Source organism: Mangifera indica, chromosome 10 (assembly GCF_011075055.1).
Source record: "Mangifera indica cultivar Alphonso chromosome 10, CATAS_Mindica_2.1, whole genome shotgun sequence".
Taxonomy (NCBI): Eukaryota; Viridiplantae; Streptophyta; class Magnoliopsida; order Sapindales; family Anacardiaceae; genus Mangifera; species Mangifera indica.
In genome coordinates, this window is record NC_058146.1 from 8,104,898 (window position 1) to 8,123,887 (window position 18,990).

At 31.5% G+C, this 18,990-nt stretch overlaps 1 protein-coding gene across 1 annotated transcript; it reads left to right on the forward strand.

The window, feature by feature from the left end:
• LOC123227973 (actin) lies at positions 1 to 3,402 on the forward strand. The gene is made up of 5 exons (XM_044653145.1): positions 1 to 137; positions 992 to 1,065; positions 1,156 to 1,549; positions 2,159 to 2,772; positions 2,966 to 3,402. Exons 2-5 carry the CDS (start codon positions 1,006 to 1,008, stop codon positions 3,029 to 3,031), a joined length of 1,134 nt encoding a protein of 377 aa, XP_044509080.1. The 5' UTR covers positions 1 to 137; positions 992 to 1,005; the 3' UTR covers positions 3,032 to 3,402.
• The last annotated feature ends 15,588 nt before the right edge of the window (positions 3,403 to 18,990 follow it).

Consider the following 18,990-nt stretch of genomic DNA (forward strand, 5'->3'; position numbering starts at 1 on the left):
CATTTCCACGAGATTCCCTTTTTTTAAACTAGAAGGCGGGTACCTTCACGCTAAACATAACCCACAGCCCTCACAACACAGTCCAGAAGAGAGTAACAGAAGAAAATCCAAAAAAAAAAAAAAAATCAAATCCAGAGGTATTATTACTTCTCGATTTTGATTTCTATTCTATTAATTTCGATTTTGATTTCTTTTTTAATAATTTGTTTACAGTAGATCTTGGAATTGGGTGAAATGATGTTAACAAATTTAAAAAAAAAAAAAGATATCGGCACGGTAACATTATCGGACCGGCGTCATCTGAACGGATTGTTTTGCAGCGCATGTGGTGTTTTAAGATTTCAGTGTATCTAAAGTGCTATCCGGCAACGTTCCTGCAATTGTAATGGTGTAGGAGACTAGCAGTGAAATGAGAAGGAATAATGATTAGTTCTTCGAATTTGATTTTCACTCTTTTTGTTCTATATTTTATTAATTTATATGCAGCTGTTTCGATTTTTGTTTAGAAGATGCGTCAATGTTGCAATTTGATGATATCATCTTTCATATGTTTAAAAAAGATACACAGAACGGTAATGGTCCCCGGCCGGTAATATCAGCATGGCTGTTGCAGTACATTTCGTGTTTTAATATATCGATCGAGCTATATTACAAACCTGTCACGTAACAATAATTGTAATGAGAGGGGAGTGGAAAGCAGAAGAAATTATTATTAATTTTTATTAGTTCTTTGATTTTTTTTTCGATATTCTTTCTTCTTTTAATTTTGATTTTGATTTTGTTTAGATTTTGTATACAAGATGTATTGATTAATAGATCTTGTAATTTGATGATTTGGTATAGCTATAGTAGAAATTTGTTAAGGTTACTGGACCAGATGGTTGTTGTATGTATTACTATTTCATTATTATGATGATATAGGATTGAAAATGAGAAGAAAAGTTATTGATGTATCAAGACGTGATTCTTTTTCTTGGTATTTTTGTGGCAGAGATTCTATAGAAAATGGCGGATGGTGAGGATATTCAGCCTCTTGTTTGTGATAATGGAACTGGAATGGTGAAGGTGAGTATTTCAATTTTCAGAAATTTTGATATTATTTGAGGGTTTGATTCAAAGTGTATAAGCTTGATTTAAGTAAAAATGTGTGTTTAGGCTGGATTTGCTGGAGATGATGCACCAAGGGCTGTGTTCCCAAGTATTGTGGGACGCCCTCGCCACACAGGAGTGATGGTGGGGATGGGGCAGAAAGATGCCTATGTAGGAGATGAAGCTCAATCAAAGAGAGGTATTTTAACATTGAAATACCCAATTGAGCATGGGATTGTTAATAACTGGGATGACATGGAGAAAATCTGGCATCATACTTTTTACAATGAGCTGCGTGTGGCACCTGAGGAGCACCCAGTTCTTCTCACGGAGGCTCCTCTGAATCCCAAGGCTAATCGTGAGAAAATGACCCAGATCATGTTTGAGACATTCAACACTCCTGCTATGTATGTTGCTATTCAGGCTGTTCTTTCTCTGTATGCCAGTGGTCGTACAACTGGTAAGTGATTGCATCTTTGTTGTTCAATTTGGTACTTGAATGTAAATTTTCAGAATTGCTATTGAAGGTCTTGGATTATAGTGCTTCTATAAAATTCATGCAATATAGGACGATTGTGAAACCAGAGATTGTATAATTTCATGTTTGATCTTTACTAAATTAGAAAATTTTTGAATCATGATATTATATGCGATCGGATTACAAATTAAGCAAGACTTGGTGTGAAGAGTATTACATTTTACACATTATTGTGATTTTCTATGCAGGTGATGTATTCTTTCCACAGCTCTTATTAATAGTCTTCCTTAACTTGTAGCTTTTATGCAAATAGGTTAATAATTGATCATGCAAATAGGTTAATATTTATTCTTGGGAATTTGAAATGTTAACGTAGTTATCATTGAAGTGAAATTGACATTAATGCATAAGATTGTTGAAGTTGACATTCTTTAAATCCTTTTACTTATTGTTGAAGAATACTTGATTCTAGTACCTTTTTTTTTTTTGGTAAGTTTGATTCTAGTGCTTAATTATTACATTTCAACAGTCTTGGAAGCCATGTGTGTCTTAATCAACATGTAATGATTGTGTATGTGTTTTACTATTTAGGTATTGTTTTGGACTCTGGAGATGGTGTGAGTCACACAGTTCCCATCTATGAAGGCTATGCCCTTCCACATGCCATTCTCCGTCTTGACCTAGCAGGCCGTGACCTTACAGATGCCCTTATGAAAATCTTGACCGAGCGTGGTTACTCATTCACCACAACAGCTGAGCGGGAAATTGTGAGAGACATGAAGGAGAAACTAGCCTACATAGCTCTTGACTATGAACAAGAGCTAGAGACAGCAAAAACCAGCTCATCTGTGGAGAAGAGCTATGAGCTCCCTGACGGGCAGGTTATCACCATTGGGGCTGAAAGATTCCGATGTCCTGAAGTCCTCTTCCAACCATCTATGATTGGAATGGAAGCTGCTGGAATTCATGAAACCACATACAACTCTATCATGAAGTGTGACGTCGATATCAGGAAGGATCTCTATGGCAACATTGTTCTCAGTGGTGGCACCACTATGTTCCCAGGTATTGCTGATAGAATGAGCAAGGAGATCACAGCATTAGCCCCAAGTAGCATGAAGATCAAGGTGGTAGCACCACCGGAGAGAAAATACAGTGTCTGGATTGGAGGTTCCATTCTGGCTTCACTAAGCACCTTCCAGCAGGTACTTTATTTAATATTCATCTTTAAATGTTAACAGTTTTGACATCATTGACATGAATGGATGAAAATAAAGTATTTTTTACAATAAGCGTTCATATCTATACATGCTTACCGAATTTTATCTTTCCTCCCAAAGTAATTCGATTATCAAATATGCTTTGATTTGAAATGTTGGTTGATTATGTTGAGTGCAGATGTGGATTGCGAAGGCTGAATATGATGAGTCAGGACCATCAATTGTCCATAGAAAATGCTTCTAATTGCAGGACAAAAAGACGCCATGAAGAAGGAGCATATACCAAATCATTTTTTTTTCAAGAATGGGCTTCTAATTAAAGTTGTTGCGGAGTGTGTGTGTGTTTTTTTTTTTTTTTTGCCCTCCTATTTTATGTTTTCTTACCATTATTTTTGCTTATTTATTTTAATTGTTTTGGTGACGTAAGAACAATGGGGGAGATTCAATTCTTTACAACAGTAGGTTGATAGTAAAAAAACAAAAAAAAAAAGGCCATGTATTGTTACCGATTTGTTTTGAGTTTGAATTTAAGGATTCCTTTAATGTATTGATATCGATTAATTAACGATTGTGACTTGGGTTATTAATTAAAAATAGACATATTTGAGGGGTGTACCACGCAATTAGCATTTGAGGTTGGATGAATTTGTCATAATATAGAAAAAAATGTTTAGATGGAAATAGATTATATTTGAACTTTAAAGATAATTTGAATGATAAAAAAATATATTTTATATACAAAAAAAAATATAAATTTTAAGTTTTTTTATGACATATTAAAATTAAAAATTTAATTTATCTAATTCAGTAGTTTAAGTTTTGATGTCAAGTGTTCTTTATTTATTTATTTTTATTTATCATTTGAATTAACCTAAGTTTCAAATTCTTAGTCAAAGATTAGTGTTTTATTGTCAGAAGACCACTTCCCACTGTTAGCCTTGAGCTCCAGATGGAGAGATTCCATTTGTCACACCGCTTTAGGTTGCCGTTAAAGATTCAAGGCTATGAGGACACGATGGGCAAAGCCTTTCTAATGTTGATGAGCAAATATTAGTCCATTACTTATCCATTATTAGAGGAAACTATTTTGTGACACCTACTTTAGAACCTTCCTAGATGTTAAGAAGTAAATATTAGCATAGGACTTACCCATTATGCGCTCCTCCATCAAATAAATTAAAGGGAACCCACATAGGAGTTTTGGTTTAAGTTGAATGAAGTTGATTTTAGCTCATTAGAGATAGCTATGGTGATAAGACTCATGTTTAGTCATTGCACCAACATACAATTATATGTATCAATGTTAAGTGTGAACCTTCTCAAGGAGATGTACTTTTCGGAATGCAGATAAGTCTATCATGATGATTTGATTTTGGTCTTTGACATGTCTAACACTTATCTGTAGAGAATTACTCTCCAAAAAGAAGGCAAGCTTGAAAATGAAGTGTAACTACTTAAACTTCACATAGATTAACTTATGCAAAATTTAACATACTAAAAAAGACTTCAATAAAATGAAACCTCACCATCCATAAAAAACTCAATCTCAAACCACACACTAGAAATGTGAAAAAAAAAAAAAAAAGCTTATAAAAATCATCAAATATAAAAAAAAGTGGTTGTTATACGAAAAATAAACTAACACAATAAACATCACATAAACTAATCCCCTCATGCACTCCACCTATTGACCTACATCTTTGTAACCACAACTCACCTGATTCCTGCAAAATACTAAAAGAAATGAATGAGTGATAAGAACTCAGATAGTAAGCGATCAATTAGGCACCTTTATATACTTCACTATATTACATGTTTCTTTTACAATACCTCTTAGCTTTGCATGTCTTATCTCATAACTTTTGTTACCTAGGATACTTAATACCATGTCTAACTGTGATGAAATAAGAAACAATGAACGTTGAAAAACAATTTAAGACTTGTTAAAACATTACATATAAAAACTTTTTTAACATTTGAAAACTTTATGTATCAATGCCAATTAGCTAGGTTAAGGCATGAGTTTGGTACCTTGGCCATGTAAGCATGCATATACTAGTGTACTCATCTCTTCATTCACATAATGCATGCAACTAAGATTGCAATAGTTGTTGGTTTACCTATATAACTCTCACCCTACTACAAGCATGTTAATGAAAGAGAACATAGGTAGGAAATGAAGAAAAAACCATTATAGAAAAAACTGAACGAATTGATTTGGACATACACAATAATCAGGGTTGAAAGTAGCTTGAGTTATAAGTAGGCATGATACTGTAATACCCTTAAGTACGTTCTAAGGGTATTTATGTCTTTTGACCCTACTTTGAGACATTTCCAATTTTAAATATATATGCTCGCATGTATGTGTGTGTTTATATATATATATATATATATATATATATATATATATATATACATATATACATATATATGTATATATGTATATGTATACATATACATATATGTATACATATATACATATATGTATACATATATACATACATGTGTACATATATGTATACATATATGTATATGTATATTTATACATATATACATATATGTATACATACACGTGTACATACACGTGTACATATACATATATACATATACATATATGTATACATATATACATATACATATATACATATATATATACATATATGTATACATACATACACACACACACACATACACACATAAATCTATATTGAAGGGTATGTATATATATAAAAAGATAAAAGATAAAAAAGGAAACTTTATGCCTTTTTCCATCATTTTCTCCTGTCCATTCCAGAAGCTTAGCCTTCTTCAAGTTGTTTTCTTTGTTTTTTGAAGAAAAAGAAAGGAATTTAAGGGATTTTGAAAGACAAAGTAAGGAAAGAAAAAAAAGGAAGCACTTTGAAAGCCTTGGTAACCAAAAGATCACCTTCTTTTCCCTTTACTTATGTTTATATATATTAGATACATGTTTTATGAATATGTTAGTGTGTTTTGGTGTTGAATTAATGTGGTTTTGGTGATAAAAGAAGCAAGACAGAGAGGAAGGAGTCAACTTACAAAGATTAGCTTGAAACAAGATAAGGGGTATTATTCTTGGTATGTTTCATGTTTTATGCTTTTGGTTCCTTGGCTTTATTTATAAATGATGATTTTGAAGTTGAGAAATTTTGTTTTGCCATTTGGGGAATCTATATGTATGATTTTGTTCATGGCAGAGAGTTGGATAATATTTATAATTTTACCACTGAATTCGTCCTACGTTTTAACTGTCTTATCGGATAAATCATGAGTGTTATTATAGCTTGTTGGAATACTCTTTGAATCCTCTTTTCAATAATATATAGTTTGTGTAAATTAGAGATCGTCTGGACTGTTAAATTGCATAAACAAAAAGACTATCTTACTAAATAAACAGTGAATATAGTTTTTTTGCCATTGATTTCATCTCATGTTTTGACTACCTTATCTGATAAATCATGAGTGTTCTTAGCTTGTTGGAACACTCTTTGAATCCTCTTTTCAATGATATATGGCTTATATGAATTAGAGGCCGTTTAGACTGTTAAATTGCATGAACAAAAAGATTGTCTTAATACATAAACAGTAAATATATTTTTTTGTCACTTATTTCATCACATATTTTGACTGTCTTATCTGATGAATCATGAGTGTTGTTATAGTTTATTGGAAAACTCTTTGAATCATATTTTCAATGATATATAGTTTGTATGAATTAGAGACAGTTTGGACTGTTAAATTGCATGAACAAAAAGACTATCCTACCAAATAAACAGTCTAATGAATAGTAATTTACAGTTTTTGGAAAGGAAGAAAGAAAGAAAAGGAGGAGAAAAGGAAAGGAAGAAAAGAAAGAAAGGAAAGAAAAAGAAAAGAAAAAGAAAAGAAAGGAAAAGAAAAGGAAAAGAAAAGAAAGAAAAACAAAAAAAGGAATTTGGGGCTCAAGATTCAAGGGTCGTCCCAAAAATGTGGTCTAGTAGGTTATGGATAGTTTTAGATGGAAGCAAGATTAGTAAGAGATAAAACACGTACGCATGCTACGAACTATGAGGGGACACTTTACACAACACCACTTGTAATAGGGTACATCTATAGTAAGACATAGATCCATAATAGGGCTCACTCATAGTAGAACATGCTTATAGTAGAGCACAATTCAGATTTAAAAATAGTGTAGGGAGAGAAAAAAAGAGAGATCGAGCCTAGAAAAGTATCAAATCTCTGTAGTCAGCTTTTATAAAGTATCAAATGGACACTAGATGGAACAAAGTGTGACCCGAATAGTAAAAGATAAACTAAATTATCCCCTCGATTCCTTGAGAAGGCTATTATGTGAGATTGAGTCCCGAGAGTGATTTAAAATAGGAAAGGAGATAGTTTATTTAATTTTTTCCCTTTACTGAGTGTTTTTATCACTTACTTCCTTTTCTTTCATGATTATAGGTATAGGTGATCGAGATAGCTGTAAAGCAGGGTCAGGTCATCAAAGATAGATCTAGGCTGGAGTAAGTTATCTCTGGTTTTTATTACATGCATACAATCGTATGTTATTGTTGACTTTTGGCCTTCTTCAGATTCTTGTATAGTTGTATATGATTACTCCATGTTTTCATATAAGTTTTCTTATGTGATATATACATCTTTTGTTCACTTCCAGATTTTCAGTTTTCTTAGAATAATTTCTAAACACTTTTAGTGATGAGTTCATTTTAAAGTATTTTTTATTTTTAAAAATAGATACTTTGGATATTAATTCATAATATTTCTCTTTTTGAAGGTAGTATTCTAGGGAGGGATGTTACAGATGCCATCTTCAGACTCCCAATTAGTAAAGGATAAGATTAATCTCAATTTTTTCAAAATTTTAAACTTTGACATATCTAGGATCTTCAAACTTCTAAGCATTGACATTGAATCTTGATGTACTTCTCGTACCAATTCATAGAAATCAAATCATAGAATTTCAAGATGAGAGAAGCCATTTGTCAAGCATATCAATTTTGTTCTCACTACAAAAAATGAAGTTTAAGACAAGAATCATCTAGTTTGGTAGCTTTTCCAGCAAAGCCATTGGATCATCTCTAAGAATTGAACTTGGTAACTTTAAACATTAAAGATTTGGTGAGAATTTATCCATCTTTCTTGGTAGTCTGCAAGACATGTGCAATGAGCAAGTGGTTGTAGTGAATAAAAAAATTGATTTGAAAGCAAGGTAATTAATAAACTTTGAAGGTTTTTCAACTTGACTATTAGTGCCAAATCAAACTCCTTTGGTAATGGCAAATTAAATTTGTGTTGGCCTCATGACATTAAAGTTCCAAGCCACATTATTAAATAATAATAAAAAAAAAAAGATGTGCAGAATGTGTGCAAGTTATGTGAGATTTGAAGAGTAGGTAAATGTTTATTTAATTCCGCTAAAATTGGATAATTACTCATAAAATTCAATTTTACAATAACACCAAGGCTATGGGTGGGTTATAGTATAATTACATGAATGGTCTAATACATTGTATATATCAAAATGTACATAAAAGGTTGAGAATTAGTAAGTATACAATAGGATATAATTAAATGGCCACCATTATAAAAGCTATTACTATTCGTTATTCATATTATATTATATCATTTGCAACTAACATGCATTTGATACAATTGAAAATTCAAAATAACTTAACTTGGAAACAAACCAATGCACAAGAAAAGTGCATATAGAAAACAATAAACTACATTGCAAAAGGAAAGAAAGAAAAACCATGACAAAGAAAATTGAATGAAATTGATTTGTACATACAAGATAATCAGGGTTAAAAGTAGGTTGAGTTAATTAACAGGTATGATGTCATCTTCACACTCCCATTTGATCAGAGGTGGGAATTGATCTCAGTCTTTCTAAAATTTTGAACTTTAACATATCTGTGATCTTTAAACTTCTAAGCATTAACATTGAATCCTAATGCACTGCAATTCATAGAAATCAAATTGTAGAATTTCAAGATGAGGAACCGTTTGTTAAGCATATCATTTTTTCCTCACTATAGGAAACAAAGTTTAAGATAAGAATCATCGAGTTTGGCAACTTTTTCCAACTAGACCACTTGATCATCCCTTAGAATTAGGCCTGATAACATTAACCATTCAATATTTGATAAGTGTTCATCCATGTTTCTTGGTGATTGCTCTATCTTCCCACGTAATATCAAATCTACAAGACATATGCAATGAGCAAGTGCTTGTAATGAATCAAAAAACTGATCCAGAAGGAAGGTAACTGATAAAATTTGAAAGCTTTTTCATCTTGCCTATTAGTGCCAATCAAACTCCTTTGGTAACGGCAAATTAGATTTGTCTTGGCCTAATAGCATTAAAGTTCCAAGCCATATTATTAAATAATAATAAAGAAAAATGGGTAGAATGCATGCAAGTTATGTGAGATTTGAAAAACTTTAAAATATTTATTTTATTTTTGTTAAAATTGAATAATTACTCAAAAAATCCAATTTTTCATTGACACTAAGGGTAGAGGTGGCATAGGTCATAGTACAATTACATGAAGGGTTAATGCAGAGGAATCAAAATGTACATAAAGAGTTAAGAATTGGACATATTTAATTAGTTGCCATTGTAAAATCTATTACTATCAGTTATTCATAACATATCATATCATTAGCAAGCAGTATGCGTTTGATGCAATTGACAATTCAAAATAACAACTTCACTTGGAAACAAACCAACACACAAGAAAAATGCATATAGAAAACAAGAAATTGCATTGCACCATGAAATGAAGAAAAACTATAACAAAGAAAATTGAATGAAATTAATTTGCACATACACAATAATCAGGATTAAAGGTAGCTTGAGTTTTTAATAGGTATGATGTCGTCTTCATACTCTCATTTAGTCGAGTGCAAGGTTGATATCAATCTTTTCATAATTTTGAACTTATGACATATCTCGCATATCTAGGATCTTTAAGCTTCTAAGCATTGACATTGAATATTGATGTACTTGTTACTCCAATTCATGGATATCAAATCATAGAATTTCAAGACGAGAATGTAAAATTTAATCATGATTTAACTGAATCATGCATAACATATATAATACCAAAATTACATGTTTAATCTAAATACAAAATCAAGATTAGGGATGTAGAAAATTTTGTTTGAGTCATGCCTTTGAATCTATATAACTTTATAAATCACCTAAAAACTAAAAACATGTTATAACAGGTCTTTCGCTCCAGAAACTTACCTATGATGGCTTTTAATGGGTAAAGTTGTATATCAAATTAGGTTCTAAAGTGAGGACCAAACTAATTTGTATAAGAGATTACTTGAACCTTCTCATTAAAGGTCCAATAACCCAAAGATCTATAATAAACCGTCTACCTAGATCAATGATTTTTAAGTATATCGAGTTTATCTTAATTAATCACTCAGACTCATCTATAAATTGATATTGGACTATTAAATTGTCTACTTTTATAAAATCAAAACATAATTAATGTTAGCTTATATCGGAATTTTCTAACAAAGGGAAACCATTTGCCAAGCATATCATTTTTTTTTCACTACAAGAAACAAAGTTTAAGACAAGAATCATTCAATTTGGCAACTTTTCTAGTAAGTATCAATCCTAAGAATTAAACCTGATAATTTTAAACATTCAAGATCTGGTAAGTGTTTATCCAAGTTTCTTGGTAATTTCTCTATCTTCCCATATAATCTCAATTGTGCAAGTAATGAATCAAAAACTAGTTTAAAGGCAAGGTAACTGATAAAATTTTAAGGCTTTTTTAGCTTGCTTGTTGGTTCCAAATCAAACTCCTTTAGTAATGGAAAATCAGATATTGCTCTTCTGATTGAATCTTGATGATTATGAATTCACGAATGTATGTTGAATGATTAGGATATTAGATAATCTAGAATTCTGCTTGAATGAAAACTGAATTGAGAATTTGTGGAAGAACTATTGACATTGTAGGCTAATTAAATCCAAAGATTTTAATGTATTTGATACCTCTGGTTGTTGGAATAATTGTGCAATATTAGGATCATTAGAAATAAAGGAAAATTTGGCCAAGAATGACTAACATTTGAATTCCAGGACATCATGTACGGCCAAAACTCATAGATTCACAAGTATACATAGGTTGGAATAATGAAAACAAACAAAGACATACACCCGTGCATGATAACATGTATACCCATATGTCTTTTCTTTGAATTATGATTTTGCGATAGATGGACATGCAATGAAGCATGTGTGGTCTATCTAACCCTTATGAGATGATGTCATGGTATCTATTCAGAGTACAAATGTAAAGAGAGAAAATCCAGGAAAAAAGGTTGCTAGGGCTTTTGATTGGAATTATTTTTCATGGCAGAAGGAGAGAGAATGCAAAACCAATAGCTTTATTATGTGTCTACTTGTTTTTTTCTTAATTTTCTATTATGTGAAAAACATGTTTTTTTATATATATGCAGGTATGCGAGCATAACTAAAATTCCAAGCATGTATGTCACCTGCAACACATATGCACAACTAGCTTGTAAAATGCACAACCGACATTCCTATGCACTTGCATGGTTAGCATACATATGTGTGTTGACCAACAAGTTCAAGCACTTGCACAGTTGGCACATATATGTGTGCTAGTCAACAATTTTAAGCTTTGTTACATGGTGTTGATCAGCATCATGCATTTGCATGGCTGGCACCATCATACCAAGTGTATGGCTAGCACTTGGTCAAGACATAGTCAAATCGAGTCCTCTCACCCATTGGGCAAACTCGGTCCATTCGTAGTCTCTCTTTCTCAATCCTAATCACTAGTATTGTCAATAAACAATTCACTCCTCTGAATTTAATTCAACTTCTTTATACATGTGACTTTTAATCTCACGATCAATCGTTTGATCCCTTTGTCACAGTTCTATCATTATAAAGACATGTTATTCATACTATCATATAAATAAACAATATATGAATTGAATAATAATAAATTATCTTATTAATGATTAATACAAAATTACACCACAAATATCAAATTCGATTAACTCTAGGGCACTTATCTTAACATATTATGACCAATAATTCCTAACATGTGCACATTAATTTTTAAAACCATATACAAAAAACTCTTTCACAAAATTTATATTTTCATTTGTTCCCCTCGAGCTCTGTAACATGCCTTTTTTTTTTTCTTCAGATTAGTGAGTTTGCATGTAAACAAAATTAAATTAGGTAAGACAAAGCAAAATATTCCAAGATGGTTTAAAATCCAGACTGTGAAGTGATATAATTCTACACCATAATATAAGCTCTAACCGATAAAAGCCAAGAACCACAGTAAAGATGGTAAGAGAAGCAACAAATGATCTACCACAATCTACCACAACAAAATATAATCTTTAAAGTATCAAATAGGTGTTGGATATATCCAGATTCAATGGTGCTCAACTTTTATAGACAAATCTTAAATCAATCTAATGTACTTTTTCTTGTAGAGAACAAAATTGCATAGACTAATAAACAAAAATTGATACATTATTTATGTAACAAGCTAGCATGATTTAGAGTTACAGAATATGAGGGTTGGCATATTTGAGATTGAATTCAAACCATACCAGAACAAAGCACATAGTCAAAACAACTCAGAATTGAAACTCTAATCCTTAAAACTAAGTAGCCTTTTATTTTGTTTAATTTTCTTAGAAAAGTCAATGTACGTGATTGGCTACTTGGTTGTGCTATAAATGTTGTGGGAGATGCTACCCTATATTTTCAAAGGTGTCAAATTAACGATTAAAAAAGAAGTCAATGTACGTGGTTGGCTGTGTTAGTAGGTTGTATTTAGTTTGGAGAAATTTTGAAATGAAATTTAAGAAGCCGTGAATATTTATATGGTCAAGTAATTACTCTTGACACTAGACAAGTCATACAAAAATAGACACGACATTTGCTATCAAAAGTTATGTTGTTTCAACTTAAACTAAAAGTTGTGATCATTCAAGATTGGAGATGTCTAATTGGAAAGTTATGATTTTTTAAAACATAACTTTTGGCTAAAAAATTATGACTTTTGGTGTCAATAGACATATTGTTTCAAGTATATAAATTGAGGCCTGAATCAAAATATTTCATTATTCCAATTTCTCCATACTATACTACTTTCTCTTTAGTTCAACATCATCACATCAAAATTATTCATTCTTATGTTTTTGAGAGAGTATTTAGTAGTGTTGGCTATTATTCTAGGGGTTTTATTGTATCTTAGAGGTGATTTGTCAAATCCTTGCAACACCATATAATTACTGGGAGCAAATATCACCTTAAAGAAAATGATTTACATGCCTCAAAGCCTTCCAATGCTTATTTGTTCAAGCACATTTTTTTAACACTGTTAAAATGATATTTTGCTTCGATGGCCTTAAAAAAATTAGATTTTGCTTGCAACAAATTCCTTAATCTAGAAGTCAACAAGTTGGAGTGTTTTGATGGCACAAACTTCTCTTGCTCGAAAGATAAAATTATATTTTTCCCTATTGAATTAAATGTCTAGTATGTGTTGGGCTTAAATTTGATAGACTTGCCTTCACCAAGTGATAAAGATAGTGATAAGACAAGGGTCACTCGTAAATAAAGAGAAGAAGATGAGGTTCATTGTGGGGGTACATCTTAAACTCTCTCTTAGATCATTTATATGATCTCTCAAACCAATTCAATCTTTAAAGGAAATTTGTAGTGTACTTGAGGCAAAACACCCTTCTGGAAAACAAGGTATGAACATATTTACTTGCATGAAATATCTTGAATTTTAAATAGTTGACAATAAATCTATTATGAATCAAGTAGGTGAATTACAACTCTGGATTTCAAAATTAAAATTTAAAGAAGTGATAGAAGGGGTAAATAATTTTCTAGTAAGTTCAATTGGTTTTGTGAACAACATGGCATAATACATCAAAGTAGTGCACCATATACCCCATGATAAAACGATTTGGTAGAAAAAGGAAAAATCATACATTAGTAGATATAGTTAATATTCATGCCACTTAATACAAAGTTGCTAATGAATTTATGGGGTGAAGCTTTGCTTACTGTTTGTTATGTGCATATAGAATACCCTTAAAGAAAAAAAAAATTTCCATATGAAGTATGGAAAGGGAGAACTCCTAATTTAAATTATTTAAGGGTAAGGGGATATGTTACATATTATAGGGTACCAAACTCTAAGAGAACTCAATTGGGACCAAGAGCTATCAAAAATGTGTTTGTTGGATATGTTGAAAATTCAAAAGCATATAGATTGTTGGATTTAGAATCCAATGTTATTGTAGAAACAATGGATGCCAAATACATTAAGAATACTTTTCTTAATGATTTCATAGTATATTTAAGAAATGATTCTACATAACAAGAAATAACACAAGACAACAATTCAAATGTTGACACTTCTCCTAAGAGGTTCATTAGGAGTTTCAGAGACTTTTCTCTGAAACTCCTAATGAACCTCTTAGGAGAAGTCAAAAAACTAGGAAAGAAAAATCTCTAAGTTCAGATTTTGTCTCCTATCAAGCCTTAATCTTCTTGATAGAAGGTACTAGAAGTTGTGTACTCAATAAAATACCTATCCTATTAAACTTAGAATAAGATCCAAAAAATTATAATGAAGCTACAAATTCAAGAGATTTGGCTTTCTGGAAAGAAGCTATAAATGATGAAATGGATTATTTGCTAGCTAATGGTACTTGGGTGTTAGTAGAGTTACCTCGTGGTTCTAAACTTATAGGTTGTAAATGGGTTTTAGAGAAAATACAACATCAATGGTTCAATATAAACTTTTAAAACTAGGTTAGTAGCTAAAGGATTCAAACAAAAAGAAGGCATTGATTATTTTGATACTTATACACTGGTGGGAAGGTTAACATCTATTACAATATTGTTTGTTTTAGCTTTTATACATAATTTGTATCCATATCAAATGGATGTTAAAACAACCTTTTTAAATAGTGATATAGAAGAAGTTTAGATGGAACAACTAGAAGATTTTGTGTTGCTTGATAATAGGGTTAGATTCGAAATGAGTTTGTTCGTGCTCAAAATGAGCCTATTATAAACGAGCACAAACAAGAACACGAACATGAGCTTGAGCATAAATAACAAATGAACACGAGCTCGAACTTGAATAGGGCCATACTCAGCTCACTCAACTCGGTGAACCAAGAAGGGCTCGCTTAATTAATTAAAATTTTAAAATGGCATCATGTGGTGCTACTAAATAAAGCAAAAAATAAAAAACCTAAAGTTCTAAACTCTATTATGCTTCTTCTTCTTATCAGCAAATGGGCAGTTTCTTACCACCGTTATAACTCAACTTAGACTCTTTTTGCCTCATTTATTCATTCACACTTCACAGTCCACAATTCACACTTTTCGATGTCGTGTCCTCGACATTGTTGGCTTTTTTTCTCTATATTTTGTTTTCTCTGTTGCATGTCTTTAGAAACTTTTGGCCTTTTTTTTGACGATTCTCCTACAAATTGTTAGCGTTCAGTGATGTCAACAAAATTAGTCAAGTAATCAACTGATTTCTTCTATAAGTCAGGTAGTCTGTAAACCCAACTTTGTTACCATTAATCTCTTTCACTACAAATTAAACTATTAGTGATTAGGCATGTAATAATTTAAAGAAGTCAGAATTCAATAATGGACATTATCTAAACTAGTTCATTGTTTATAGGAAAACAAAGGGAAAAGGACTATTTCCCACCCATTTTTTAGCCCTATCTTAATCGCATACCCACACCTCATGAAAAACTCAAACACCCACCCAAAGTTTAATTTGTTTGCATCCACCCACATATTTTCAGTTAGATTAAGGGGCAAATTCGTCATTTCATCAATAATATTAAATAATTAAAATTTTATCTCATTTTTCCCCTTTAATTTGAAAACATAACATTTGTTCCCTGAATTAAGTTTTGAAAAATTCATTTTCTCCCCTAAAATGGAGCCACTTTTTTCGACGACGACGAAGAAGATTTCATCTGGAGGTCAACCACCTCTGAATGACAATTGTCGTCCAAAAAAAACGACCGTTGTCTAGATCTAGATGACGAGCGTCATCTAGATCTGGACAACGCTTTATCGTCCAGATGGACAATAAAGTGTTATCCAATCTGGACAATGTTTCGTCATCTATTCTGTCCATTCTAGACGACGAGCGTTATCCAGAGAATAGACGACACTCCATCATCCAATGAAGCTCAATGAGCGTTATCCATTCTCTGGACAACTTTCGTCACTGTCCCTCTAGCCACGTCGTCACCGGTGGCTGGAGGGAAAGTAAAAAAAAATTAGGAATTTGGGGGGTGAAAGTCACTTTTCAAAGTTCAGAGATGGGGGAAAAGTTAATTTTTAAAATCAGAAGGGGAAAATGCAATAAAATTATATAACTGGAATATAAACAGTAAAATAACAATTTTAGCCCTCTATTTAACGGAGAATTTAACGGCGGTTTAGAGATAAATGGGTGTTTGGGTTTTTCGTCTGGCGTGAATATGTTTTTGAGATAGGGCTAAAAAATGGGTGGGAAATAGTCCTTTTCCCAAAAACAAAATGCACTTACATAACATGAATTTGATCATACTATTGTTTTTTGACTTTATGATACTTTATAGTGTAAACCCAACTTTGTTGCCAATGAAAATGCTTTGTTGCTTTAAAAATGGTAAGAACAATGAATTTCAGGGTTGTGATACTCTATTGTGGAAACCAATTGATCGATGGTTGATTGATTGAATGGAAAAGAATAATGAAAACCAAGCGAACCGAAACTGAGGTTGATAATTGAGCCAAGACAAGTATATCGTGTGAACTTGAGTGAGTGTATACAAACTTAGGCCAATACAAGCTGATCACGAATAGTAAAATTATTAAGCAAATTGAATAGAAACGCAAACACATGATTAAGCGAGCTTGATAAGCCCAAACCGAAGCCCGAGCCCGAGTCAATCTAAAACGAGTCAAAAATGAGCTAGACCTTTTTTAAGCTTAGCTTTGCTCATTTCCAGCCTTACCTAGCAAAGAAATCTAAGTTTGTAAATTAGTTAAATCTTTGTATGGCTTAAAGCAAACTTCTAAGCAATGGCATGAGAAATTTGATAGTGTCATCTTCTTATATGGTTTTTGACATAATAATGCAGATAAATGCATATACTCAAAATTCACTCAAGAATATGGTGTCATAATAGGTCTTTATGTGGATGACATGTTGATAATATGAGCTAATTTACAAGGGATAAATGATACAAAAATATTTCAACTCACAGTTTAAAATGAAATATTCAAATGAGGTAGATATAATCTTAGATATTAAAGTAAGAAACATAGTGGGGTTTATGTTTTCTGTCAATCTCATTACATTGAAAAAATAATTACAAAGTTTAATCATTTGGGTTTTAAAGAAGCTAACACTCCACTAAATGTATCTTGTAAATTGATTAAAAATCATGGATGGTTTATTAGTCAACTAGAATATGGCAATGCCATTGGAGGTTTAATGTATGTCATGCACTGCACTAGGCCAGATATTACTTTTGCAGTTTGTAAGTTTTCAAGATACACATATAATCCTAGCAAAGACATTGGAAAGCCATTGGTAGGATATTCGAATATCTTAAACATATTAAATCATATGGTTTGGATTATAATAGTTTTCCAACAGTGTTGGAAAGATATACTATTGCAAGTTAGATTACAAGTATAGGTGATAATAAGTCAACGTTTGGTTGGATATTCACCTTTGGTGTGGGAGCTATTTCTTAGGCTTCTAAGAAACAGACTATTATTACTTATTTTACAATGAAATTTGAGTTCATAGTTTTAGCAGCTGTAGGACAAGAGGTTAAGTGGTTAAGAAATTTATTAATGGATATGGAGTTATGGCCACAACCAATGCCAACAACCTCTTTGCATTATGATGGTCAAGCAACTATATCTAAGGCCTTTGGGAAAGTTTATCCTAGAAAATCTAGACAACTTGCTTTGAGACATGAGTACATAAGACAACTAATTTCATATGGTGTTATTACAGTTGTTTATGCAAAGTCTAGTAATAATTTGGTTGACCTATTAACAAAAACACTTGTAAGGGAAATGGTGAAAAATACAATCATACAAATAGGTTTAAAATTATTTTAGATAAATTGTTGTCAATAATGGGAACTAAACTTTTTTATTTTAAGAAAAAGGTGTAATAGATAATAACAAGTTATTGATTTGCAACTGTAGCAAGTACTTGGACTTATAAAGTACTTAGAAAAATGAGGTTGAGTAACAATTACTCTTAATAAAGCAAAAGTTGTTTAAGAAAACAAGAAGTTTATATAACAAACTACAGAAGCTTCACCTAAGTGAACATAAAGAGTGGTGCCACTCTTAGCAAAAGTGAGGATAACTTTTGTAAATGTTCATGAGTACAGGATTGTAGCACAAGGCTATATAATGGTCCTAAACTACTGGTAACACATTATAAATAAAAATGTGTGATATTTTTGATTTTGATACCGTAAAATCTTAGTTTAAAGCAAATGTTAAACTACTATAGATTTTGTCAAAATCTTGAAATATTAACACTAATAGAAAGTTTAACTATAAAAAGACTTTCTTTATGCATAAATCTATATGTGTTAAAGTTGGTTAACAAATAAAACCTAAGTGGCGGATTGTTAGTAGGTTGTATTTAGTTTGAAGAAATTTTAGAAGGAAATTTAAAAAGCCATGAATATATATAGTCTAGTAATAACTGTTGACATTCGACATGATCTTACAAAAATGGAGATGACTTTTGCTTTGAAAAGCTACGTTGTTTTAACTTAAATTAAAAGTTGTGATCATTCAAGATTGGATATGTCTAATCAGATAGTTATGTCTTTTTAAAGCATAACTTTTGGTTAACAAATCATGACTTTTGGAGTCAATAGACATGTTATTTCAAGTCTACCTTGAATTAGATTTTTTCATTATTTCAATTTCTTCATACAATCTTGTTTTCTCTTTAGTTCAATGTCATTACATAAAAATTATTCATTCTTGTGTTTTGGGGAGAGTATTTGATAGTGTTAACTATTATTCTAGGAGTTTTGTTGTATCTTGAAGGTGATTTGTCAT